We start from the raw sequence: 23,818 nt of genomic DNA, 5'->3' as shown, positions 1-23,818 counted from the left end.
AGGGGACCCAGAGTGCCCCATGGGCACTGAGAACCAGAGTCCGTGGGGCTGACTCCATTGCTGAAGATTGTGGGAAACTGAGTGGGATCAAGGAGGCTCTGGGAATAATGGGATGTGGTTGTCTTGGCATTGCCAGTAGTGATGTGCTTATCCTGGTGGGGAGTAGTGAGAGCTGGTTGCCAAGGCATTGTGGGTAGTGGGCTGTGACAAGTGAGTAATGGATTGCCACTGCCTGGGTACTGTGGATAACAGAGGGGGCCATGGAATTGTGGTTAATAGATGTGGTTTCTCATGGTGGACTTGTGGGTGACAGACAGTGGTTGCCTCAGCCCAGTGGTTAATGAATTGTGGTTGTCATGGTATTGTGGGTAGTGTAATATGGTTGTCATGGCAATTGGGTGTAGTAGAATGTAGTTGTGGCACTTGGGGACTGGCGGATTGGCATTGCAGAGTATTGCTATTAACAGTTTGGTTGCTGGGGCATCCTGTATAACAGGCTTAGGTTGCAAGGAACTCTGGAATGCCCCCTGACTGTGAATGGTGGTTGCCATGGCATTGTGGCTGGGAGAATGTGGTTGCTACGTTATGTGGTTCTCTCCACACAGTGGTTAACAGAGTGTAGCTGTCCAGTGTTGTGGGTGGTAGGAAGTGGTTGCCACAGCACTGTGGGTAATGGAATGCGGTTGCCATGGTGGCTGGGTAGGAGACCGGTAGCCACAGTAGTGCTGCTTGCAGTAGGGTGCCCTGCACCCTGGACAGAGTGGGGTTAGGCTGTGGACCACAGAAGCTCATCATTATGAGCCAGGGGTAAGGGCTGAGTCATTTCTTCCCCCGCGCTTGTAGTCACCAGGGACATGATGACCCCTAACCGCATCCCTGCCCCTCGGCCCCCAGGACACCCCTCGTGTTTACAGTTCACGGTGAACATGACAGCGGCCGTTCGGACCTACCGCTGGCAGTGCATCGAGTGCAAGTCCTGCAGCCTGTGTGGCACCTCGGAGAATGATGTGAGTGCCCTGCCCCCACCTCCCCAGGACATATCCCATTGGCCTCCCCACTTGGCACCTCCGCCTTTGCCGGTTGGGACTAAAGCCTTTTCCTGGAGCCCCCTTGCTGGTGACCACTAGTAACCTGTATTATTATTATTGTTAGTGGCCATTCATTGAGCCTGGTACTTAATACTTTTCATCTTTCTGACTCCTCCCAACCACCCTCTGAGGCAGGTGCCTGTGTTCCCACTTCACAGAGAGGGGAAATAACTTGCCCAAGGTCAGCCAGCTAGGGAAATGGCATAGCTGGGGCCTGAACCCACGTCCACTGTTTTTGGAGCTGGTATCAGGCCATCTCAGTGTCATTTTAAGTGTTCCATAAGATATGGTAAAGCCTGCACTACAGATTGCCAACTTACAGTGCTCAGGGGTGTTTTGCTCGGCTAAGCAGGGTTTTCGAAGATTCTGTGGCCCAGACCTCTGGGAGCCCTTTCTTTCAGAAGGGCCCACCTCCCCCAGTCCCTTTGACTAGCCCCTGCCCCAGCCCCTCACCCCGATATCTAGTGCCTGTGCTCCCAGGGTGCCAACCGGGCAGGTCTCAACCCCCCAGGACCAGCTGCTGTTTTGTGATGACTGTGATCGGGGTTACCACATGTACTGCCTGAGCCCCCCCATGGCGGAGCCCCCGGAAGGTGAGAGAAGAGGTGGGCATGACACTGGGGTGGGTGGGCTAGAAAGTTGTCTTCTTGCTGGTGAAGACCTTGCCCTCTGGATAGGAGGGGCTGAGCAGCCCTCCCTGGACCTGGGCCTAACTCCCTGTCCTCTGGCCACCCCACAGGGAGCTGGAGTTGTCACCTGTGTCTTCGGCACCTGAAAGAGAAGGCCTCTGCCTACATCACTCTCACCTAGGCCTGGCTCTGGCTCACCTGGACCTCTGGGGTGGTGCTTGCCCATCTGCCTCTCAGAGCTCCTCTACTCTCTTCTCATCCTTAATGTGCCACAGTGGGAAGGGGTGCGGGAAGCCTGAGAGGAGGCTGGGCCACCCCCTTCCCTCTGTGCGAGTGGAATGTTTGCCCTGCGGGTTGGTGGGCCCAGCAGGGCTCCTCTCTATTCCTCCCTCTTTCCCCATCCCTTGGCAAATGGGCACCAGGGGCTTCTGCTCCCCTCAAAGCCATACCCCGCCTCTGGGCGGGCATGAGGGGTGGTGGATGCCAGCCCAGGGCCTGGACCCAGCCTTTTTCTAAAGAAAAAATCAAAAAGTTAAAAAAAAAAGAAATTAATATATACAGAATCCTATAAGGCCTGGCTGGGTGAGGGGGCACTGCTGAGTGAGTCCACAGGGCACCAGTCTATACCAGTTTCCTGCCTGGCAACCCCTCCCCCCAGTTTTGGAGCTGCAACTACCCCACTTCCCGTCCCCAGGTGGGCACCATTCCCCACTCTTGCCCAAGGCAGATGGGTGTGGTGCCCACCCTTTATCCCCTCTTGGTGCCCATTGTGGATACTGCATGATGTTGAACTGTGGCTTTGAAATCTGTTCCTGCCCCTTCCTGAGAGCCCCACCCTGTCTGCCACCACCACAAGTGTTACTGGTGGGGCAGGCGGGCCCCTGCCCAGCGCCTGCTGGGATGAGAAGCACAGACTCTGCAATGGACTAGTTTTTCCTCCTCCCCTGCCCCATCCCCACCGGCCTGGCCGGGCTACCCCTGCCCCCTTACTGGCCATATTGAGGGTAACAAGGGGGAGTGGTTATTTCTTGTGGTTGTGTATGTTTATTGTTCGGGTTAAAAAAAGGGAAATTGAGATTGCAAGTGGATGAGGTTGTGGATTTTGGGGGCCTCCCCCAATCCAGGCATGCCCCCCCTTGTAAATGAGTCTCCTTTATTGCCTGCCTCTGCTGTGAATTAAATTGTTCTGTGTATTAAACTGGGCCTGACCCCTCTGCCACGACTACCTCCTTCTCCAGGCTGGTTTGGGGCGTCACCAAGAAGGGGAGCTGGGGCCTCATTTGGGGGAGAAGAAACAGAGGTTAACAGCTGGAGCTGGCTCCTACCTCCATCTCCCCCCTGTACCCCGCCTTTCTCTGGCTTTGTCCCACCTCCTCACTGCCTTGGCAGAAGGAAGAGGGGGGATGGGGTGGAGGGGGCTCCCGCCCAGCCAGCTGTGGTTGTCCTGGCAACGGACTACTGCAGCTGCAGCAGAAAGCTGAGAGGAGGAAGGCGGGGAACTGGGGGCTGGGGGAAGGGAAGGGATGAACAGATGAAGCTGGTCAGCCCCTCCTGGGCTGGGGTAGAGGGCAGGGTGCCAGGAGCACCTCATCCTAGTACCAGACATCACCTGGGGCTTCCTGTATGGGGCCAAGAGCGGAGGGGAAGGAGCAGGAGAGAGAAAGATAGGGACATAGGGACACTAGGAGGCTGAGATTTGGATGAGGTGGGTTGAGGAGAGGGAACCAAGGAAAGAGTGCTTAGGAGAGAGACATAGATATGAGAATCACAAATTTATAGAGAATCAGAAAAAAGACAGCAGGAGAGAGCAGAAGAGGGAAGCAAAAAAAAAATCTAGAGATACAGATGAGGAGAGCCACAGGAATTATGGGGAAAGAGAAGAGATGGAGATTTAGTGGGAGAAAAAATAATAAAAAATAGACATGTTGGGGAGAGACAGGAAGAGGAAGTAGACAGTGACTTGGAGAGAGAAGTAGAAGAGAGATTTGATGGGGGAGGCAGAGAACCAGGGCACATAAAATAGGAGAGAAAAAGAAGAAGAGAGGCACGTTGGGGAGAGAGATACAATTAGGATCCAGGTACAGGTAAAATCTCAGCACAAGGACACAGGAGATGAATGAGATTTCATGGGAGAAAAGGACACAAAGAATTTAATGGGACAATAGAAAAACTGTGAGAGAGACAAAGGTATGAAGGGATTCAGACTGGGTGAGGAGAAAGCCAGAGATGGGGTGGGAGAGACTAGGGGAGGCTCCAAAGGGCGCCTGTAGGAGAAACAGGAGGATGAGGCAGACATTGAAATCGGGCAAAATGGGAAAGGGACAAGCAGGGCACAGTTCAGGCGAGAGCGAGGGCTGGCAAGTGCATGTGTGAGTTGTGGGGTGTTGGAAGTTGGTGTGTCACAGGCGCCAGGAGGAGATGTGAGAACAGCTTGTTCCACTGTTCCCTGGTGGGGGGAGGGCAGCTCGGTTGAGGATGGGGCCTCAAGGAGGGCGGGGAAGGGAGTTTCTGGAACACTAGAATTTTTAGGAGATGTGAAAATAGCTGGTCCACCTCCTCTGGAAAAAGGCTATGTACACGTTTTGGAAAAGTTTTTGTGTGTGGTGAGGGAAGGGTCTGGGTTAAAGAGACATCGGGTTTGACTCAGAGACAGGGAAATGGGTGAGGTGGGCCAGAAAGACCCAGCCACCTGGCCAACCCTGCCAAGAGGGTCGGGCTGATCTCAGAGCCAGATGGAGGCCAGACTTTGGGATCTTCATGTGGAATTTTGAGATTTGGACTGTGGTCTCTGGGTCAAACTGTAAGGGTTTGCAGATCTGGGGCCCAGAGTTCACGGCCCCTCCCCAGATGGGAGTCCCCAGAGAAAGGCCTTGGCCAGGGGAGGTCACAGGGATGTGTCAGTCTTTCCTTGACACCTCCAGCTCACTGTGCCTGGCACCACCCTTCCCCACATTGGGTGGATGGGGTGCCAATAAGCCCAAGCTGGGGGAGTGGGAGGGAGTGGCCTGGGTGACTGCCTGGGCAGAGGAGGCGTGGGTGGCCCTTAAAGGACAGATTTACCAAGCTGGAAATCTGGCTTTCTTTTTGTTCAATCTCGATTTTTAAAAGTTGCCCACTAATTCTAAAACTAACACAACTTTGTGGGCTGGGCCTTGCTTTCAGGCATTTACTAGTAGTATGTGACTTCTGAGGTAGAATCTCCCTCTTTTTATTTAAAAAAAATATATATATTTCTTTATTTCAGAGAGGAAGGGGGAAGGAGAGAGAGATAGAAACATGAGTGATAAGAGAATCATTGATAGGCTGCCTCCTGCACGTCCCCCACTGGGGATCGAGCCCGCAACCCAGGCATGTGCCCCTGGCCGGAATCGAATCCGGGACCCCTCAGTCGGCAGACCGACACTATCCACTGAGCCAAGCTGGCCAGGGCAACTCCCTCTTTTTAACTTAAGAAGGACTTTTACGTTCTGAGTGGTGGATTTCTGTCATTTGGGTTTCAAGGAAAAAATGTTTGCAAGGTTGGTGTCCCCTGGTACTTAGGGAAGAGTGTGTGTGTGTGTGTGTGTGTGTGTGTGTGTGTGTGTTCGCGCACGCACGGTGACTGTTTGGGACAAGGGGAACACAAGGGGGGGCTGATGCTGGACCACCTCTCATCAGTGACCCCAGGCAGCTGCCCAGCTAGTGAACACACAGACCATTTCTATGAAACATTTATTTTCTTTGAAACCTCCAGAAACATGCCAGAAAATCTCAAAACAGGGATAGAAAAAAGACAAAAAAGAATAAAAAAATCCAAATGAAACAAATCATACAAAAAACCCCAAACCAAATCATGCTTCTATCTTACCCATCAGATAGAACACCAGCTTCAAATTAAATAGATTTGTTTTGCAGAGATCCTTAAAAAATAACAGAAAACCAAAAATCATAATTTACACTTGTCAATGTACACGATTAGGTCCCCAAAATGATTAGAATGATCTGAAGTTGAGGTGACAACTTAAAAGCGAGGGGTTGGGGAGGCACGGGCTCCAGCCTAGGGTCTGAAGAAAGGGGGTGGGGAGGTCTTGGAGAACCTGTCCAAAATGGGGGTCTGGGAAGAGGAGTGGAGACATCACAGTAGTTGGCCAGGGCTGGGGACCGGGCAGGCCCCCTGCAGCCTGTCTCACACCACAGCCCAGGTGAGGACGAGGAGGTGGCAGATGTGCAGGCTTTGTCACAGGCAGCAGTGCTGCCAGGGGCCAGGGCTGACTGCAGGGGGACATGGTCAGTGTCTTTTTCTCCGGCTTCCTGAATGCCTGTGTCTCAGCACCCCCTTCCCTGAGGTTTCTGGTCCCAAAGAGAAGGCGGTGAGGTCTCTGGACAAGGACCGGGCCACTGGTGCTGGCTCCCAGCCCGGAGCTGCAGTTCTGAGCCAGGCCCGCGCGGCTCCCCTGGTCTGGTGATTCCTGAAAAGGAAAGACATGGGCCTGCCCACCCTCACTTTGTCCCTCTTAGTCTTCCTGCTGAACACCAGCCACAGGGAACTGGCCTCAATCCTCAGCTTGAAGTTGGGGGAATCCACAGATTGTGGCCATACAGGCTTGTTCTGGCACAACTCTACATGAAAAAATAAATATATATATGTGTGTATGTATATATATATTTGTTTGTTTTTAAAGGGAAAAAAGAAACTCTGTTTCCTGGGTGAACAGCGTAGTGTCACACCAGCTCGCTGCCTGGCAAGCTGCTCCTTATTGCCGTTAGAGGACCAGCGTCTCAGGGGGTTCCCACAGCAAAGGCTTCCGGGGAGCACAGTGAGGGTGGCCCAGAATCCACTGCTGTGGGGGCTACAAGGTGGGCTGAGGGACTTGCAAACACAAAACAAAAGCAGAGAGATGAAGGCTGTTTCTCTCTAGTGAGGGTGGGCAGGCCTATGTGACCTGGGGGTTCCCTGGAGCCCCTCCTGGTGCCTGGAAGAGGCCGTGGCTGCGGGGTCAGGGCTGGGGGGCTGGGCAGCTCTGCGGCTGGGCCTGGCCGGGCAGGAGCTCAAATCGAACGTGGAGGGGCTCAGGCACGATGGCCTCTGTGGCTGAAAGAAAAAGACTCTAAACGGTGTGCAAATAGTTTCCCCCTCAAAGCACATGACTCTGGATGTTTGAGTTTCCCCTCTCTAGCCTGGGACCCCCCAAGAAATAATTGAAACTCTAAGAATGTGCTCCTGGATGTTTTTGAAATATGGGGTTGGGAGGGGGTGATGTCCGTGCTTCCTGGCGCTCGTGCAGGAAGGAGAGCCTTGGCCTGTTTCCACATGAGCCCTGATCTCTCCAGGGTGGGGCAGATTGGGCCGGTTCACACTGTGATTTCTCATGCAGGGGGCTGGGCCCCACAAGCCAAGCCCAAACTCTTGTACGTGGTGAAGAAACTTGGTTTATGAACGCCTGGAGCTGTGGAGTTTAGAGACTCACTACTGCCCTCCCTCTTTCCTTCCTATAGCTTTGATGTCTAGATCCTAGGAAGAGACAGGATGCCCCCCCCCACCCCACCCCCCGCAGGATGGGCCCTTGGGGGTAGAGTGGGCAAGGGCCCCGCCCCAGGGACCAGAGGTGAGCAGTTCCAAGGGAGGCTTGAGGCCCTGCGGCCTGCTGGGGCTCGAGAACCATGAGCAGACCCTACCTCACAGCCCCGGAGAGTTTCTGTGTCTAAGGGGAGTGTGGTGGGGTCCTAGCTGGATGATCTTGGTCACACCTGCAACCAGGAGCTGAGCTAAGGGAGAGAGGAGAGCAGAAGCCCCCACCCACCCAGGTGGGGGTGTGAGGCGGCCTCTCCACCTCAGAGTTCCTTCTTCTCCCTGCAGAAGATCTCAGCGAACTTGCGCAGCTGCTCACTGGCGGCCTGTGACTCCTCCTGCAACCGCTGGTTGTTCTGACGCAGGCTGGCCACCTCCGACTGCAGCACTGCCTTGTCCTGCTTCTCCTGCAGGGTGGGGTGTGGGCATCAGCAGAGTGGTCTAGCCAAGGGCTCCCTAGGGCCTGTGAGCCCTGGCTCAGCTGTGCTTTAGAGCTGGGCTGCCAGGTGCAAAGCCCAGCTCTGCTTGTTCACAGCTGAGTAACCCCGGGGAAGTCACTTCATCTCTCTGAGACCAATAGCCTCAACTCTAAAAAGGGGTGGCTGCGAGCTTTCCCTATGGTCATTTATGTGGAGCTTTCACAACACAGCGTGATGTTGGGTGATAGTCTGACAAACCTCACTGTGATTATTATCACCTCATTTCACCCTCAGCCACCCAGGGTGTTGGGAAACCCAGCCCCATACAGCAAGGGGGAGCTGGGTATGGACTCAGGGCTGCCTCTCCCGGGACACCCTTCCAGGATCCTTCACATCCAGAGGCGGCAACTCGTCCAAGGTCACATGAGGTGCTGGGGTGAGATCTGAACCAGAGCTCCTGTGATTTCTGTGCTCGAGACTCACAGTATATGCTGCCTTTTACCCCAAACTATAGAAAGCAACAAGGAAAAGTATCCTCCATCCTTATTTCTCCTCATTTTTCTACCCTGGAGGTAAATACAACAATTCAGACTGCTGCTTTCTACGTAGTCCTCTGACCCATGGACGTTAAACATTTATTTCAAGTATGATGTTGTTCTAGAAAACAGTTCTGCAGCTTGCTTAGTTTGTTACTTAAGTTATTGGATTTCTTTTGTATATTAGTAAATATATAGTTTTATGTGACTATTTTATTTATTTATTTATTTATTTATTTATTTTTTAAAATATATTTTTATTGATTTTTTACCGAGAGGAAGGGAGAGGATAGAGAGTTAGAAACATTGATGAGAGAGAAACATCGTTCAGCTGCCTCCTGCACAGCCCCTACTGGGGATGTGCCCGCAACCAAGGTACATGCCCTTGACCGGAATCGAACCTGGGACCCTTCAGTCCACAGGCCGACGCTCTATCCACTGAGCCAAACCGGTTAGGGCTATGTGACTATTTTAATTGGCTGCAGAATACCTGCTGCCCGGGTGACCTGTCACGTCCATCAGCACTGACCTGTGCAGGGATGGCTACACTGGCTCCCATTAGGGGGAAAAAATTAGTTCATAGGTCGATGCTCAACCACTGAGCCATGCCAGCTGGGCCTGGCTCCCATTTTTTATTCTGCCAACAGTGCAGCATGAACACCTTCACTCACAGGTCTCTGTGCCCATGCTTGAGATCTTGCTGGGAAAATTCCCACAAGTGGAATTGCTGGGTCAACATGGTACATAATTACTTTTCTTGCCCCCAAAAGGTTAGACTAATTTATTCTTCCTCCAAGAACGTGTGATTTCTCTGTGTTCACCAGCCTTCGGTAGTGTCATGTTTTATTCTTTACTCATGACTCCATTCAAAGATGGGTGGCCTCCCCTAGATTTGCAGGGGTGGGGGGACAGGTACCTCAGCATTGCTGGCCCCCGAGTGTCTGGGCAGTGGAGTGGCGGGGCTTACCTTCTGGAGGTCCGTGTGCAGCTGTTTCAGCATTACTTCCAGCTGGTACACCTTGCCTGTCAGATCCAGGGGTGGCTCCTCGCTGGAAAGACAGGCGACAGGGTCAGGCTACTCTCACTCCTGAGGTTCTGGGGCGTCCTTTCCCTGCTGGTATCCCAACAGGGCCTGGAGGAGTAAGTCTGGGGGAAGCCAGAAGCCAGCTCTCTTCCTGGCCTTGCTCCACTCAGTGAGGGCACGTGTGTGGATGTGGGTGAGGCTGAAGGCTGTGCCTGTGCCTGCCCTGAAGTGTGCTTTCCCCAGAGGAGGGACCATGTATGTGCTTAGGGAGAAATCCTGCCCAAGTGTGACCAGCTCCTGTGGCATGAGACAAAGAACCCATCCCGCAGACATCCATGGAGCACACGAGGCCTGTGAGTGGACAGGACTAACGATGAGACTGAGGAGGACAACGATAGCCGCTGGCACTGGGCGCCCACCCTGCACTGCACATGGTCTCCATCTAACAGGTTCTGGCCCAACGCAGCCTGGGAGGTCACCATGTCATTACCCACCGGACAGAAGAGAAACCCAGGCTCAGGCAGGGACACTGCACCCAGGACCTTAGCCTATGGCTCCTCCTCTGCAGATTCCTCTGCCCTGGGCTTGCCTAGCCTCTTCAGGGGACAGTGGGCAGCCCCTTCCTGTAGAAGGCTCCACTTGGCCTGTGGGTCACACATATCTGGTGGGTGCTGGGGAGGGGTGGGCTGCAGCAGACGAAGGGAGCCCGGGGTCTCAGCCCAAGAAGGGGAAAGGACTCGGCCCCTCACCCTTCCCTCCCTCCGTGGTCCTGGATCTTCTGCAGGGGGAGATGGGATGCAGGTGGGAGGAGGTCAGGAGAGCACCCAGAGGTCACAGGTGCCACCAGTTCCACACCCACTCTATTCCTACCCTTTCTGTGGTGGCACCACCTGTAGCTGCCTAGTTCCTGTAATTACAGTGGGGCCACATTTGGGAGGAGGTTGAGTCGTGAAGCCACTGTGTGACACCAACAAGAAGAATCAAAATTACCCTGAAAAATCGCTTGTACTGCCCACAAGGTCCATGACTGTGGTATATAGAGTCCTGTGAGGGAAGGGCGGCTGTGCACATGTGCAATGCACTCTTTACATCCATGGACTTGCAAACATGCCATTTCCATTCTATCTCCCTCTTTAATTTTATTGTCTGCCACGACAATGCAGTCAAAGACGTTACACTAAATGTGAGATGGCAAATGTGACAGCCTGGCCCATGTCCTCCTCCCTTCCCCAGGAAGCCTCCTGAGGCAGGGTTCCTGCCTCATCGTTCCCAGGTCCCAGACAGCCCAGCAGGGACCCCCTAACTGTCGTTAGGGAGAAGATTCACATAATTTAGGAATATGCAGAGGAGGAGACCCAGAAGCCAACAGAGAGGACAATGGAGTCACAACTTAAGCAGTTTTCAAAGTTGGAAGTGCAACAATTGTGAGAACACGGATTACAGTGTCGTGTCCACCTGACCATGAGGACAGGACCCACTCTGGTTTGGTCACTGCGGGGCCCAGTGCATGGATCACTCCACAGCGTTAGATGAGGAAGCAGATGTTCCCCAGACACTGCAGACCGGGTGGTGGGGTGACCTGCAGTGGCTATCACTCACCTGGATGTCCCCAGGGAAACCTCACCTCATGGTAGGGGTGGTCCTGGGGGTTGGGGGTCCTCTCTCCAGGCTCAGGTGGCTGTGGACAGGACTGTGTGCAGGTGGCATGTCCGGGCTCAGAGCTGGGTCATTGAGAGAGAAGAGTGACACGGCTCTTTGCACTGGCGGAGAGAGAGGGGAGAGGGGTCAGCGGGGATCCTGGCTCCTCCTCACTCAATGACCCTCCCTCTGCACCTTTCGCCTGAACCTCCGCCACATTCCCAACCACACCTTTGTTAGATCACACAGGCAATGTGGATGAATTTTTGCCAAAAAATCCAATCAGATAAGGACACAACAAAACCCCATTGTGATTCTGAGCAAGTCCCTAGACCAGTGGTTCTCAACCTTCCTAATGCCGCGACCCTTTAATACAGTTCCTCATGTTGTGGTGACCCCCAATTTCATTGTTACAAATTGAACATAATTAAAGAGTGATTAATTACAGTTCCTCATGTTGTGGTGACCCCCAATTTCATTGTTACAAATTGAACATAATTAAAGCATAGTGATTAATCACAAAAACAATATGTAATCATATATGTGTTTTCCGATGGTCTTAGGCAACCCCTGTGAAAGGGTCATTTGACCCCCAAAGGGGTCTCGAACCACAGGTTGAGAACCGCTGCCCTAGACCAAAATGATCAGTTTAGACAAAATTCAAGGGAGAGAGAGACAGGTTAAATTATAGTGTGAGGAAGTAATAACCCAATTCAGAACCTGGCACATTCTTAGCATAAATGACTTGCTTTAGTCAACAAATAAGTGGCAGAAAAAAATGGCAAAAAGTGGAGTGTACTGAGTGACACAGTACATGAGGGTTCGTTATAGTCCAGTTCTAAGAATGTCTGTGAAATCACAAAAGCAAAAAGAAATGCAAAACAGAAATGCAAAATCATGTGTGCTGAAGAGAACAGAAGTCACAGGGCCGGCTGGTGCAAGTGAACAGTCACAGGGTGCTTTGCGTGGGGCCTGAGTGCTGGCAATCTTAAACAGGACTGTTGGGGGATCTTTCTGTAATGACAAGAATTGGTGAGGGTCCCGATGCACCACAGAGCGGCTGGTTCACTATTGCCAGACAAGGGGGAGAGAAGGCCCAGGAGGTGGGCCTGTGCGTGCCCTGAGGGTATAGGCAGGGCCAGGAGCAGAGGTGCACATGCTGGACATGCACTGCTACCCGCAAGGGCGGCTCCCGTCAGCTGGACATCTCACTGCTTCGAGAAGAGCACAGTAACAACCAAATACCCTTCCCTTAGATCCACCAACCGGTAATATTTTGCCACACTGACCTCCTCTCTCCTCACTCATCTGTGTCTGTATATATTTTTTCCTACTATTGATCGTAAATGGCCACCACCATGGTGCTTCACCCCTATGTAGTTCATTATACTTTTCCAAAGAATAGGACGCTCTCCTACATCATCACAACACACTGTCATACTCAAGAACTTTAACATTTGTACTCAATGGCTAACAGTTATCCTGAAATCCCCCCCCGCAACCCCCCAGTTCTCTAAACAACATCCCTATAGCTGCTGTCTTCTCTCCTGGCCTTAAAATCTATTCTCTTTGAAAATATTCTTCTGTGAACAATGTCACACATGCCCCAAAGCAGAGACAACAGCACTGTGCATCTTCATGAACCCAGCGCCCGTTCCAGCAACTCAACATACCCTGGCTTCCTCCCTGCCTGTCCTTTGCTTCTATTCACCAGATTACTCCTTTCCTTCCCACCTTATAAATAGCTTCTTGAGGCTTAACTGACATACAACAGACTGCAAATGTTGAAAAGTGTACAATTTTCCTAGGTGCCTTTGTTGGCAGAGCCTCAGTTTCCTCGTCTGTAAATGGGAATCAGAATACATCCCTCAGACGAGACCAGAAGAGATGCTGCTTGTGAAGTGAGGAAGTGCTGGCTGCATCTTGCCTTCAGGAAGCACCACTAAGCAACCCTTCCTACCCCTGCACGTTCCAGGCCTCCAGAGGGCCACACCCATCAGCAGTGTTGGGGTTCTGCCTGGCAGCCATTCTCCAGGGGAAGGCTGAGGTAGACCAGAGGCAGGGCCTCGTATGCTCTAACCCAGCCGTGGGCAAACTACGGCCCGCGGGCCGGATCCGGCCCGTTTGAAATGAATAAAACTAAAAATAAAAAAAGACCGTACCCTTTTATGTAATGATGTTTACTTTGAATTTATATTAGTTCACACAAACACTCCATCCATGCTTTTGTTCCGGCCCTCCGGTCCAGTTTAAGAACCCATTGTGGCCCTCGAGTCAAAAAGTTTGCCCACCCCTGCTCTAACCACTCTCCTTCTCACCCCAACCTCAGGCCTGACTGCCTTTATCTTGTGGCCAGCGGAGGCTGCAGGATGGGATGGAAGCAATGGGCAGAAGGAATGAGGAAGGATGTTTCCTCTAGGGCCACCTGCCAGAGTGGACTGGCTCAACCATGGAAAAATGAAGGATGTGTATTATATGGGTCTGGTTTAGCAGATCTGTGCTGGGCACCCAGTAGTGACTGCCCTCGGGTCCTGCCCTCCTGACCTAGTTGGGAAACATACCCATCATTAGAGAGCGACGGCTCAGAGTGGTCAGGGCACAGGCAGAGGGGTCAGGGCTGTGGGAGCTCAGAGGAGGTGCCTGATGTAGACTAGGGGATACCAAGGAGGGTTTCTTGGAGGAGGGACAACTAAGCTGTGGCCTAAAACAAGCATGTCAAACTTGCGGTCCATGGGCTGCATGCGGCCCACAAGGAATATTTTTGCGGCCCAACCAATATAACGGTATGTAAGAAATGTTTTAATAAAAACTTCGTAACTTAATTTTTATAATATCCTGTTATACATAATTATTAATAACAAACTACAACGTTTGCTAATGACTGATTACTATAATCGTGTTGCATTCATTTCTCTCCACTTAATACTGGCAGTGAATATTTTAGCGGCTGACGTCATTAGTCTTGGACTGACTTGTTTGGTATGCACAACAGGAAATATTTCACTTTTGGAGAACAAAAAAAGTAGGTTTATTTGTGTTATGCTTATTAATTTGTGTAGTTATTCAGTGTCTGGTAAGTTAATGTTCAAGAAAAAATATTTTTTATTCATCAAATGTTCTATTATTTTATGTTAACGATTACTCATTTATTTCAGCCCTTTGTATTCTATTGAAATAAACCTATGTTTCTATGAAAACTGAAGCTTCTGTTTTTTTGTGGCCCACATAAACTTAAACCTTGTTTATTTGGCCCGTGTTAGCCTTTGAGTTTGACATGCTTGGCCTAAAAGATAAAAAAATGAGCCAGAAGAATATGGTTGTGTCTGTCAGGGATCACCATGAGAACCCATGAGGAAATGGAGGCATCCTAATATATATAAAAAGCCAGGTGCCATCACAACTGGATGGACGACCAAACAGCAGGCTAGGGAGCTGAGGGAGTGGGAGCTGTGGGCCCAAATGACCAAAGGACCGGTCTGGCTCTCACAGCATGGCAGGGCAGGGTCGCGGAAGCTGAGGAGCCTTGCGGGGTGGGGGTCTGTGAGCATGGAGCTTCCCAGGGTGGCTGAGACGGAGGAGCATCGCGGGCAGGGGGGATGCGAGGCAGAGGAGCAGGGCGGGAGCTGTGAGTATGGAGCTTTGCAGGGCATTGAGGTGAAGGAGCATTGTGGCGGTGCCTGAGGCCGAGGAGCCTCGCGGGGTGGGGGCTGTTAGCGTGGAGCTTCGTGGGGTGGCTGAGGTGGAGGAGCGTTGCGGGGCAGTGGAGGTGGGGCAAGGGCTGTGAGCGTGGAGCTTTGTTGGGCTGCTGAGGCGGAAGAGCATTGCAGGGCGTGGGCAGGAGTGAGGTCGAGGAGCCTCGCAGGGCGGTGGCTGTGAGCATGGAGGTTCATGGGGCAGGGGCCACAGAGGTGGAGGAGTGACGCTGGGCGGCAGACATGGCCCTGATTGCAGGTAGACCTAGGGATCCTAACCACGATTTAATCGTGCGCTGGGCCTCTAGTAGAAAGATAAAGCCGCTTGCCCAAGGTCACACAGGAAGGAAATGGCAGAGATTGCTAGCTGTCCATCATGATCAGTTTTCCCTTTCTCCATAATAACATATTCCAAATTTCAGCTGGACACATGGTCTCATTTCCCAGCCTGCCTTGCAACTAGACGTGGCCATGTGTGACATTCTGGCCAATGGAAATAAGCACAGGAGAAGTGTGAGGCGTTGGGAAGTGCCCTTATAGGGAGGACATGTGTCCTTCTCTCTCCTGCTCAAAGTTGAACATCATGGTCAGAACCCTAGCAGCCTCACTGTGGGGGTGAAAAGCCTGTGCCCTCAGGCATTTGTGGAAGTGCCATGCCAGCCCACCCAATAATTTTTCCCTGTGCAAAACCAGGCATGTTTAAGTCATTATTAATTTGGATTTTTTGCCACTTGCAGCCGAAGCAAATCTAGACACAATTTGGATTGCTACAGTTTTGCCCTACAGTAATAATATAAGGTATTGTCTGTTGAGGGCTTGTTCTGTGCCTGACATGTTTTACATAAGTTTCATGTAATGCTCACTGCAGCCTCAGGTCATGGGCACAGTCACGTCCCTAATCTGCAGCTAAGGTAACCGGATCAGAAAGATGAAGACATTTGGCTAGGACTGCACAGCAAGCAAGCGACAGGGGAAGGATGTGAACCCTGTTCCACCTGATTCTGGAACCTGAGTGTGTCCCCTTTCAAAACTCCAAAGCCCTCTGTTGATCCTTTTAGGGCACAGCAGAGGGTAGGACAGTGATGGCGAACCTATGACATGCGTGTCAGAGGTGACACGCGAACTCATTTTTTTGGTTAATTTTTTTTTGTTAAATGGCATTTAAATATATAAAATAAATATCAAAAATATAAGTCTTTGTTTTACTATGGTTGCAAATACCAAAAAATTTCGATATGTGACACGGCACCAGAGTTAAGTTAGGGTTTTTCAAAATGCTGACATACCGAGCTCAAAAGGTTCGCCATCACTGGGGTCGGATCTGGTGGGGTTGGGTGGAGGATACCTACCTTCGTACGCCTTGGCTGCATTTACCAGGCTGGACCACTCAAGGCCAGCAGCTGTGTCAGGCAGTGGCATCATCCCAGGGTCTAGGCGTCGAAGTGGCCGGTCCCGTCCATCAGCCAGTGAGAGCTCAGAGGCTGAGATGGTGGCTGGGTGGGGAGAACAGAGATAGGGAGGTGGGTATGTATGATAACGTGGGAGAAACAAAGAAATTAATATATTGTTATACTTTATATATAATTATGCAAAATTATGTAACTGTTATGACATTATACATAATTAAATAAACGCCATATTTATTAGATGATAAATGCCATGGAAACAATCCAGCAGGGAAGGGGGTGGGAGTGTTGGGTAACTCCGTGGGTACAATTTTAAACAGGGTGCTAGGGGAGGCCTCTCTGAGAAGATGGCATTTGTAAAAGCTCTGAAGGAGAGGAGGGACTGAGCCAGGGGTTACAGGAGGGAAGAGTATCCAGGCAGATAGAACAGCCAGTACAAAATTCCCAAGGCAGGAATGTGCCTGTGGGTTTAAGGAACACTGGGGCGGCCATGTGGCTGGGACAGAGGAAAAGGGGGAGAGAGAGAGTAGTGGGAATAGCTGTTTTTCAGTATTTACTACATGCTAGGCATTGTGCTAGTGTTTTCTATGTATTAACTTGTTTGATTCTCAGGTTAACACAGTGAGGTAGGCACTATTGTTGCTCCCATTTCACTATCACAGAAACTGAGGCACCAGAGAAGTGAAGTCAGAGAGGTGGCAGGGCTGGACTGCGTGGGGCCTTGTGGGCCATGATGAGGACTTTGTCTCCTAGTGAGATGGAGCCACAGAAGGGCTTTGAGCAGAGAGAGATGTGATCCAATGCAGTGTTCACAGGGACCTTCTGGCTTTGTTTGGGGCATAGATGGTGGAGGGGCCTCGAGGAGCAGGGAGACAGTAAGGAGGCCACTGCAATGGCCCAGGAGGGAGACGAGAGTGGAGGACGATTGGGAGATCCTTGCTCTCTCTTGTAGGTGAAGCCAACAGTATTTCCTGAAAGGGGATGTGGGTGTACGGCAGAGACGGATCCACGGTGACGTCAAGATGCTGGAGTTGGTGCTGAGATGGGAAGGCTGCGGGGAGCAGAAGTTTGTTGCTGGGGGTGTGGGGTGTGAGCTACCATTAGACTCCCACAAGAAGCCAGTGGCTGGTGGCTGGCTATGGAGTGTGGGGTGGAGGAGAGGTGACAGGCTGCAGGTATAAAGGGTTGCCAGTGTCTGGACAGTATTTGCTGTGGCAGAGTCACTGTCGGGAGACCTGGGGGCTCGAGTGGGGAAAGTGACCCCTGAAGTCTCAGGGTGCTGGAGTGACAGACAGCACAAGAGTCGCATCAGCAGCTGCATTTGCTACAGCCACTAAGCGAGTCCGATGCCTCATAGCCCATAAAGGGGATGGGACAGAGGAGGACAGCAAGGCACCGAGAGGTCAGGAGGTGACTCAGGCAGGGCCAGACCTGGCTGAACCAGGGCTGCTGTGTTCCCTGAGTGCACCCTCTTTTTGGGCACCATGCTGGGTACTATGGGGCTCATCTCACAGCTTCACCTCCAATTAGTCAGGAGGGAGGTGTCATTATGACCCATGTGCAGGGGGACATTGAAGCTCAAAGCAAGAAGTTGTCTTGCCCGTGGTTACACTTGCCGGTGGTCTGACACTGACCCTGTTCCAAGCCCAAGCCCACATGGCTTTGGTGGTAAGGTTGTTGACATTGCTTTAACCCTGTTCTCCAGTGCTCGTGCATTAAGCTGACTCATGGTGGATTACAACGCTTGCTCCAAATGATAGAATACTCACAGAAACAATGAACAGCTGTTTTTTCAGTGTTTACTATATGCTAGGCATTGTGCTAGCATTTTCCACTATTAACTTGTTTGACTCTCAGATTAATACAGTGAGGTGGGCAGTATTTTTGCTTACTTTTTTTTTTTTTTTACAACTACGGTTGTCATTTGAGAATCACATTGGAGACTTAAATGCCTAGCCGCCCCCCCCCCCCAAAAAACAACACACAAAAACACACACACACACACACAACCAAACAAAACCCTAAAGATTTTTCTCCGAGGTCCTGACAACTGGACCCAGCCTCTCCCACCCTTGGGAGCCGAAGAAACCCTGAAGTGTGGGGGACTGAGGAAGAGGGTTTCGCTTGGGGGGTGACTAAGGCTGGGCTAAGGAGAGGAGAGCCTGCGGTGGAGCTGTGGTTGGGGGATGTGGGTTTTGTGGCTGAACTTGAAGGTCAGATAGGAAACTAGAATCAGGGCTGACAGGCGGGGTGGAGTTTATAGGTCCAGGAGGGCCTTGGGGAGCCAAGGAGCTGATAGGGCTGGAGAAAGTTTGCTCACATTTTACTATCATGGAAACTGAGGCACAGAGCGGTTACTTCTGTGAGTGGAGACCTGCCACAAACTCAGGCGCATTTGCCCAGTGGACGTTCAGGGAATGACAAAGGCCTGGAAGGAAGCTGGGCCCCTGACCACCATGCTCTGCATCTCCAGCCTGCAGGCATTTCACTGCTGAGCTGGTGGGGGCCGCAGGAGCAGCTGCCACTGCCCAGTGAGAAATCAGCAGGTGCTGTTGTGAGAGGCTTCTTAGCAAGGAGGGTCCTTGATTAGTGAACCCGAGGTGGGCCAACCCCTTGACATGGCTTGGAAAGAGCTCTTGAGCAGGCTTGGGAGAGGCGGAGGCCCAGATGCCATGGCCAGGCTGAGGCCAGATGGCAATCTCCCTGACTAAGGGGGACGGGTGTCATGTGGGCGAAGAGAGGTATACCTGTGTGCCTCTGAGGTCCTCTAGTGTGGAACACTAAGTTTATATGACTTAGTCCCTGCTCTTAGGAAGCCTCCAGTCTGGCGAGGGAAACAGACCCATCCCCACATGACAACCACAGTGAATGGGGCTGTGATGGGGAAATGAAAGGCAGAGGGATTGGGAATGGGATGGGAGCACCCCAAGGTGCAGTGGGGGCCATGAGGAGTGCCTGACTCATCCTGGAGGCAGCAGCGTCTGAGCTGAGACTGACAGGGTGTGGCAGAGCTGGTCAGAGGCATTCAAACCTGTCTTCTGTGTTCTCTGTGCATACGACCTCTGCCTTGGCCCTCTCTCACCTTCTCCTCAGTATGTGTTGAATGCCAACCGTGTGCCAGACAAGGTAGTAAGGATGAAAGACAAAGGAGGGAGGCAGAGGGAGGGTTAGGGAAGCTTGAGGAATTCCCCCTGAAACTCAGCCCCACTGGGGCAGGAATGTTCTTTGACGTGCTTGTCACTGCATGCCCAGCGCCTAGAGCAGAGCCTGGCCCACAGCACGTGGAATGAAGGTAATGAGGGGCTGGGCCGGTGCCCTGAGAGGAAGTCAGGGAGATGGGCCAGCCTGGGGCTGGGGAAGACACCTAGGAAAGAGCAATGACTGAACAAAGCCCTTAGGAGAAGCAGGAGTTTCAAGAGCAGGGTTGGGAGAATGGCATGACAGGCAGAGGGAACAGACATGTGGAATGCCCTGAGGAGGAAAGGTCTGGTGGCCTGGAGGATCTCAAGACGGGTACTGTGAAGTGGAGGAGCTGAGATTGGGCCCCAAAACATAAGAGTATGGATCCAGACACTATGGCAGTGGGGAACCAAGAGAATTCTAAGTGGAGAAACAGACCCTTTCAAAAAAATCCCAGAGCCTCCTCCATCCACTCTGTGTGTACAAGAGGCTCCATCAATGATATGGGACATAGGCCTTCAGCCAAAACCCTTGGGGAAAACACACCTCTGTCCAGACCTGTCTGGACTTGGGAGGCTGTGCTACATATGACGCAGCCCCAGGGAGCAGGTGGTGCTCTGCAACGAAGCAGCATCTTTCCGACTAAGCGGGGTGATCGAGGATCATCAAGAGCCTCATGTGCACTGTGTTGGGTTGTGCTGATAGTGAGCCTGGCCCTACCCTCTCCCCTCCCTTCAGTTTCAGAGCCTTTGGGTGTGGAAAGTGATCTGAAGGTAGACCAAAGGCTTTTTGATGGGGGACGCTCAGTAAATATTTGCTGGATGAATAGAGGATGGATGAGCTCCTCTGGCACTCCCTCCCTCCCTGGCAGACCTGGGGGAGTCAGGTAGGTAAAGCCATGATCACTAGGTAATCTGTTTGAAGCTGGAACAGGTAACAGGGCTGGAGGTCAGCTGATGCCAACCCCTGATCCTCAGGACCCCAGCCAACTACACCTGGCGAGACTGATCTCCCATTTCTGGTGTCAGATGACCCCAGTCCTTGGGTGCTCCAGATTCCAGGGTGACCCCCTGGAAATCCTCAGTCTTGGCCAATAATCCCTTGCTTCCTGGGTGACACTGTGCCTACCCATCAGGCCCCCTTGAAGTTCATGTGTAGCCCAGTTCCCTCCCTCAGCTGACTCCAATGACCTCTTGCCTCTGACCTCCAGGTAACCCACAGGTGACCTCCAAGCCCTGTCCCTCTTGCTTTCCAACCATGGGGTAACTCCCCTGACAGCCCCAAGGTACCCACACTCACATGTCTTCTCTGGGAAGCCATTGCCAGGGGCAGGGATGGTGCTGGGGCTGCTGCTGCCTGGCAGATGAGAGTGCTGGTGCTGGCGGCGGGCGGGCAGCGTGCTGGAGGGGAAGACGCAGGTGCTGGTGAAGAGCACGTCACTAGGCAGGGCCGCCTCCAGGCTGGCGGAGTTGGCAAAGCTGGGCTCACGCCGCCCGCTGCATAGACTCTCGTCAGACAGTGTCCGCTGAAGACTCTTCTGTGGCGACTGCTGCTGAGATAGGGGAGGGACACAGGGCATGGTTGTGGCTGGCCCATGGTCACCGTTCTCAGAAGTGCCTTCCTGTCCTGGACATCTGTGGCTCTTACCCACCCAGCATCCATTTTTGCCCCTTTCTGATCAAAGCACCCCAGTTTCCCCCTGAGGATTCCTCCTCCACCACTTGGAGACCACTCAGTTCTGCCCTCCAGCTCCAGGTAAGGTTAGGGAAGGTGGTGTGGCCTGAGCTGGACCAATGAGAATGGGTCACTGCTGGGGACCACTGGGGACAGAGCGCTGCCTTCCCTAGTGCTGTGGGATACACCCTCTCCATCCCCGCAAGAGAGTGCATGCCTGAGAGCAAGACCAGTCAGGGGTAGGCGGGGACAATGGGGGGTGTAGAGGGACCAAGGACAACTGCGGTTTTGGTCCCTGGGAACCCTGCCTCCACTTTTAGTGCCCGAGGTTGGGCTCCATGAGGCCTCTGAGAACTTCCCTGTCACGTGAGGTCCTCTAGTGTGGAACAAATCCCTGCCTGCCCACCAGGCTGGTTTACACCGTGCCTTTGGCCTGACTGATGATTTGATGTCCCGAATCCCTGCCACAAAGCCACATACACCCAAACGGGGCTGGCAGGGGTCAAAGGCCAAGGACCTGCAGGAAGAGGCTGGAGTGGCCATGGGAGGTAGGTTCTCTGCCCTCACCCTCCCTCACAGCCCACTTCGTACTCCTGCATCTCTCTCCTGGTCTGGCGCCAGGTTGTCCATGATGATGAGCTTCTTCAGGTCATCCTCGATGGTGGACTTATAGTTCTTCCGTGGGGAGTGGAGGTCGCGGAGGGATGCTCTCAACCGTGGCTGCCCAAAGACGTTTTTCGTATTGGTGTCCACCTGCCTGGAACAAGAGATCAGAGTTAGCAGGGTCTTGGGGAGGCGGGAGCTGTGTCTCAAAGCTGTCCTAACTCGAGAAGGCCCGACGCCACTGGGCGAGTGACCGCAGCCTTCTCTATCTCACCTGGCATGACAGGAGACCTCGTTTGTTCTCCATTCACTCACCCCACAAATACTTCCCAGGGACCTACTCTGCGCCAACCTGCTGCAGAAGGAACGCAGCAGTGAGCATGGAGCCGCCCTTCAGTCAGGAAGCCTGACAATGAGCAAACAGAGAGATCCCAGAATGTGCGGTAGAAAGAGGTGTCAGAAGCAAATAAAGCTGGGTAAATGGACAGGATGACGGGATGGAGAATGGCTTTTCTGAGGGGTGGCATGGGAACAAGAGTGGTGAGTCTGAGGACTGGAAGGGTGGAGTGGGGAGGGCAGTGTGGTGGGAGGTGAGGTCTGGGTGGGGGCAGAACAGACTGCACGGGACTCATGAGCCACTGTGGGGACTTGGAGGCATGTGGGGAGGCTCTGCAGTTCTGAGCTGGTGAGTGTGGGGTCCTGATTTGCCTTTTAGAATTGCTCTGGTTGTTGAACATAAAAGTGACCTTCACAGAGGTGGGGACAAGAGGGGAAGCAGGGAGACAGCGAGGAAGCTCCTGCAGGTGAGATGAAAGTGGCCCAGACCAGGACTTCCAGCCACAGAAGAGGAATGAGACCTCACAGAGGGAGAACCCCTGGGCGACTGGTCTCTAGCAGTCAGTGCCAGGCCACAGGCAGCAGATCTCTGGCCTGGGTGCTCTAGGAGCTGTCATCAGCTCTCCTAGCCTGTTTCCTCATCCTTACATGGGGTAAGGGAGCTCATACACTGTGAGGTAACAGGGTCCAGAGATGAGGCTCCTGTAACCTGGGCAGGGGCCTGGAGCCCCTGACTTTCCCATCTCCGCTTTTCTACTCTGCCTTTCATTCCAGAAGTCGGTCCGTGAGCTCGAGTCACTGATCACTGCCCAAAGCTGACCCCATACTGCCTTCCAGAACACTCTGTGGTCTAAAAGCCACTGAAGCACAGTCTAGGTTAAAGGCAGGAGCCCTGGAGACGCAGGCTTGGAGTTGAGTCCTGACTGCTTGTTCTTTCTGTGGGACCCTGGGCAAGTCACACCATCATTCTGATCCTCAGGTTGCTCACCAGGAAAACATGCTGACCTTATGGAATTGTAGAGTTTGCTGCAAAGCACTTGTGGGCATTTGACCCAGAGCGATGCTTGGGAAAATGAGGGCTGCCCTTGGAACAGTTTATCTGGCTGACCAACACCTTGAGCTGCTCCCTTATCCCCTCTGCTGGCTCCACAGGCCACTACTAGATAGTGCCCTTAGCCCTACCCTGGGTTTTGGGGTCATTGCTCTTCGGACTTCCCCTGAGGCCTCCTCCTGCCTTCTGATTCTAGCCCAGCCTTTGGGTTCAAGTCTTATTTCCCTGGTGAAAACTGGGCCTCTGACCTGAGGTGTCGCTAGGAGAGAAGAAGCAACAGCTACCAGGAGCAGTCTTCACCGTGCAGCAGGCACCATCCCCCATCCCGAGGACTCCCTGTGTGCTGTTAAACTTGCACGGCAGCCCTCCCTGGGAGCCACTGTTACTATCACCCCCTTCAACAGATGGGAAACTGAGGCACAGAGAGGTAAAGTAACTATACAGTGCTTGTCTGGTGAGTGGAGGAGTCAGGATCCCTGCCAAGGCCACCAGGTTGCAGAGCCTATAGGTGTCACTGCCATGTTTATATCACAAAAATGGCATGCAAATGACACACATTTGTGGCACATAGTCACATTTGGTTTTAAAATATACTTTCATATGCAGAAAAAAATTCTGGAAGAAATGATGAACCATGATTACTTCTGGGAAATGGGAAAATAAACTTTTCATCTGATGCCTTTCTGTCTGAATTTATTTTACCATTAGAAACCCAGTGCACAAATTCATGCATGAATGGGGTCCAGCTGGCCCCAATTGGGGCAGGTCAGGGCCGGGAGGCTGGGAGGAGGGGCCACTGGCAATTGGCCGGCGGGCCCCGCCCCTGATTGGGGTGGGGGGGCTGATTTTGGGCAGGGCTGGCTATGGGGAGGGGCTGTGGGCCAACCAGCCTTGCCCCTGAATGGGGTGGGGGCAATGATTGGGTGTGGCAGCAGCTGGGGGGAGGCGGGGGGAGGGAGGAGCTGCAGGTGGTTGGCTGGCCCTGATTGGGGTG

At 52.6% G+C, this 23,818-nt stretch overlaps 2 protein-coding genes across 8 annotated transcripts in view; one reads left to right on the top strand and one right to left on the bottom strand.

Moving 5' to 3' along the window:
* Positions 1-2,935, top strand: part of DPF1 (D4, zinc and double PHD fingers family 1) — a 12,387-nt gene extending 9,452 nt beyond the window's left edge. For 4 of the 7 annotated variants that reach the window (XM_005872379.2, XM_005872380.2, XM_005872384.2 and 1 more), the window contains exons 10-12: positions 895-1,007; positions 1,600-1,681; positions 1,828-2,935. In XM_005872379.2, coding sequence (XP_005872441.1) covers positions 895-1,007; positions 1,600-1,681; positions 1,828-1,898 — 266 coding nt within the window. In that variant the 3' untranslated portion in view covers positions 1,899-2,935. The remainder of the gene's footprint in view (positions 1-894; positions 1,008-1,599; positions 1,682-1,827) is intronic. The other 3 variants (XM_014544701.1, XM_014544699.1, XM_014544698.1) reach the window with 1 other exon arrangement.
* Positions 2,936-5,414: 2,479 nt separating this feature from the next.
* Positions 5,415-23,818, bottom strand: part of SIPA1L3 (signal-induced proliferation-associated 1 like 3) — a 305,840-nt gene continuing 287,436 nt past the window's right edge. The window contains exons 20-25 of the mRNA XM_014544696.1: positions 21,426-21,591; positions 20,460-20,709; positions 15,924-16,067; positions 10,869-11,004; positions 9,188-9,269; positions 5,415-7,672 (exon numbers count right to left, since the gene is read on the bottom strand). Of these exons, the coding sequence (XP_014400182.1) occupies positions 7,529-7,672; positions 9,188-9,269; positions 10,869-11,004; positions 15,924-16,067; positions 20,460-20,709; positions 21,426-21,591 (922 nt within the window). The 3' untranslated portion in view covers positions 5,415-7,528. The remainder of the gene's footprint in view (positions 7,673-9,187; positions 9,270-10,868; positions 11,005-15,923; positions 16,068-20,459; positions 20,710-21,425; positions 21,592-23,818) is intronic.

The sequence above is a fragment of the Myotis brandtii genome, unplaced genomic scaffold (genome assembly GCF_000412655.1).
Source record: "Myotis brandtii unplaced genomic scaffold, ASM41265v1 scaffold379, whole genome shotgun sequence".
In the NCBI taxonomy this organism is placed as follows: domain Eukaryota; kingdom Metazoa; phylum Chordata; class Mammalia; order Chiroptera; family Vespertilionidae; genus Myotis; species Myotis brandtii.
Note: the sequence above shows the minus strand (reverse complement) of the source record. Positions and strands in the feature narration are given on the sequence as shown.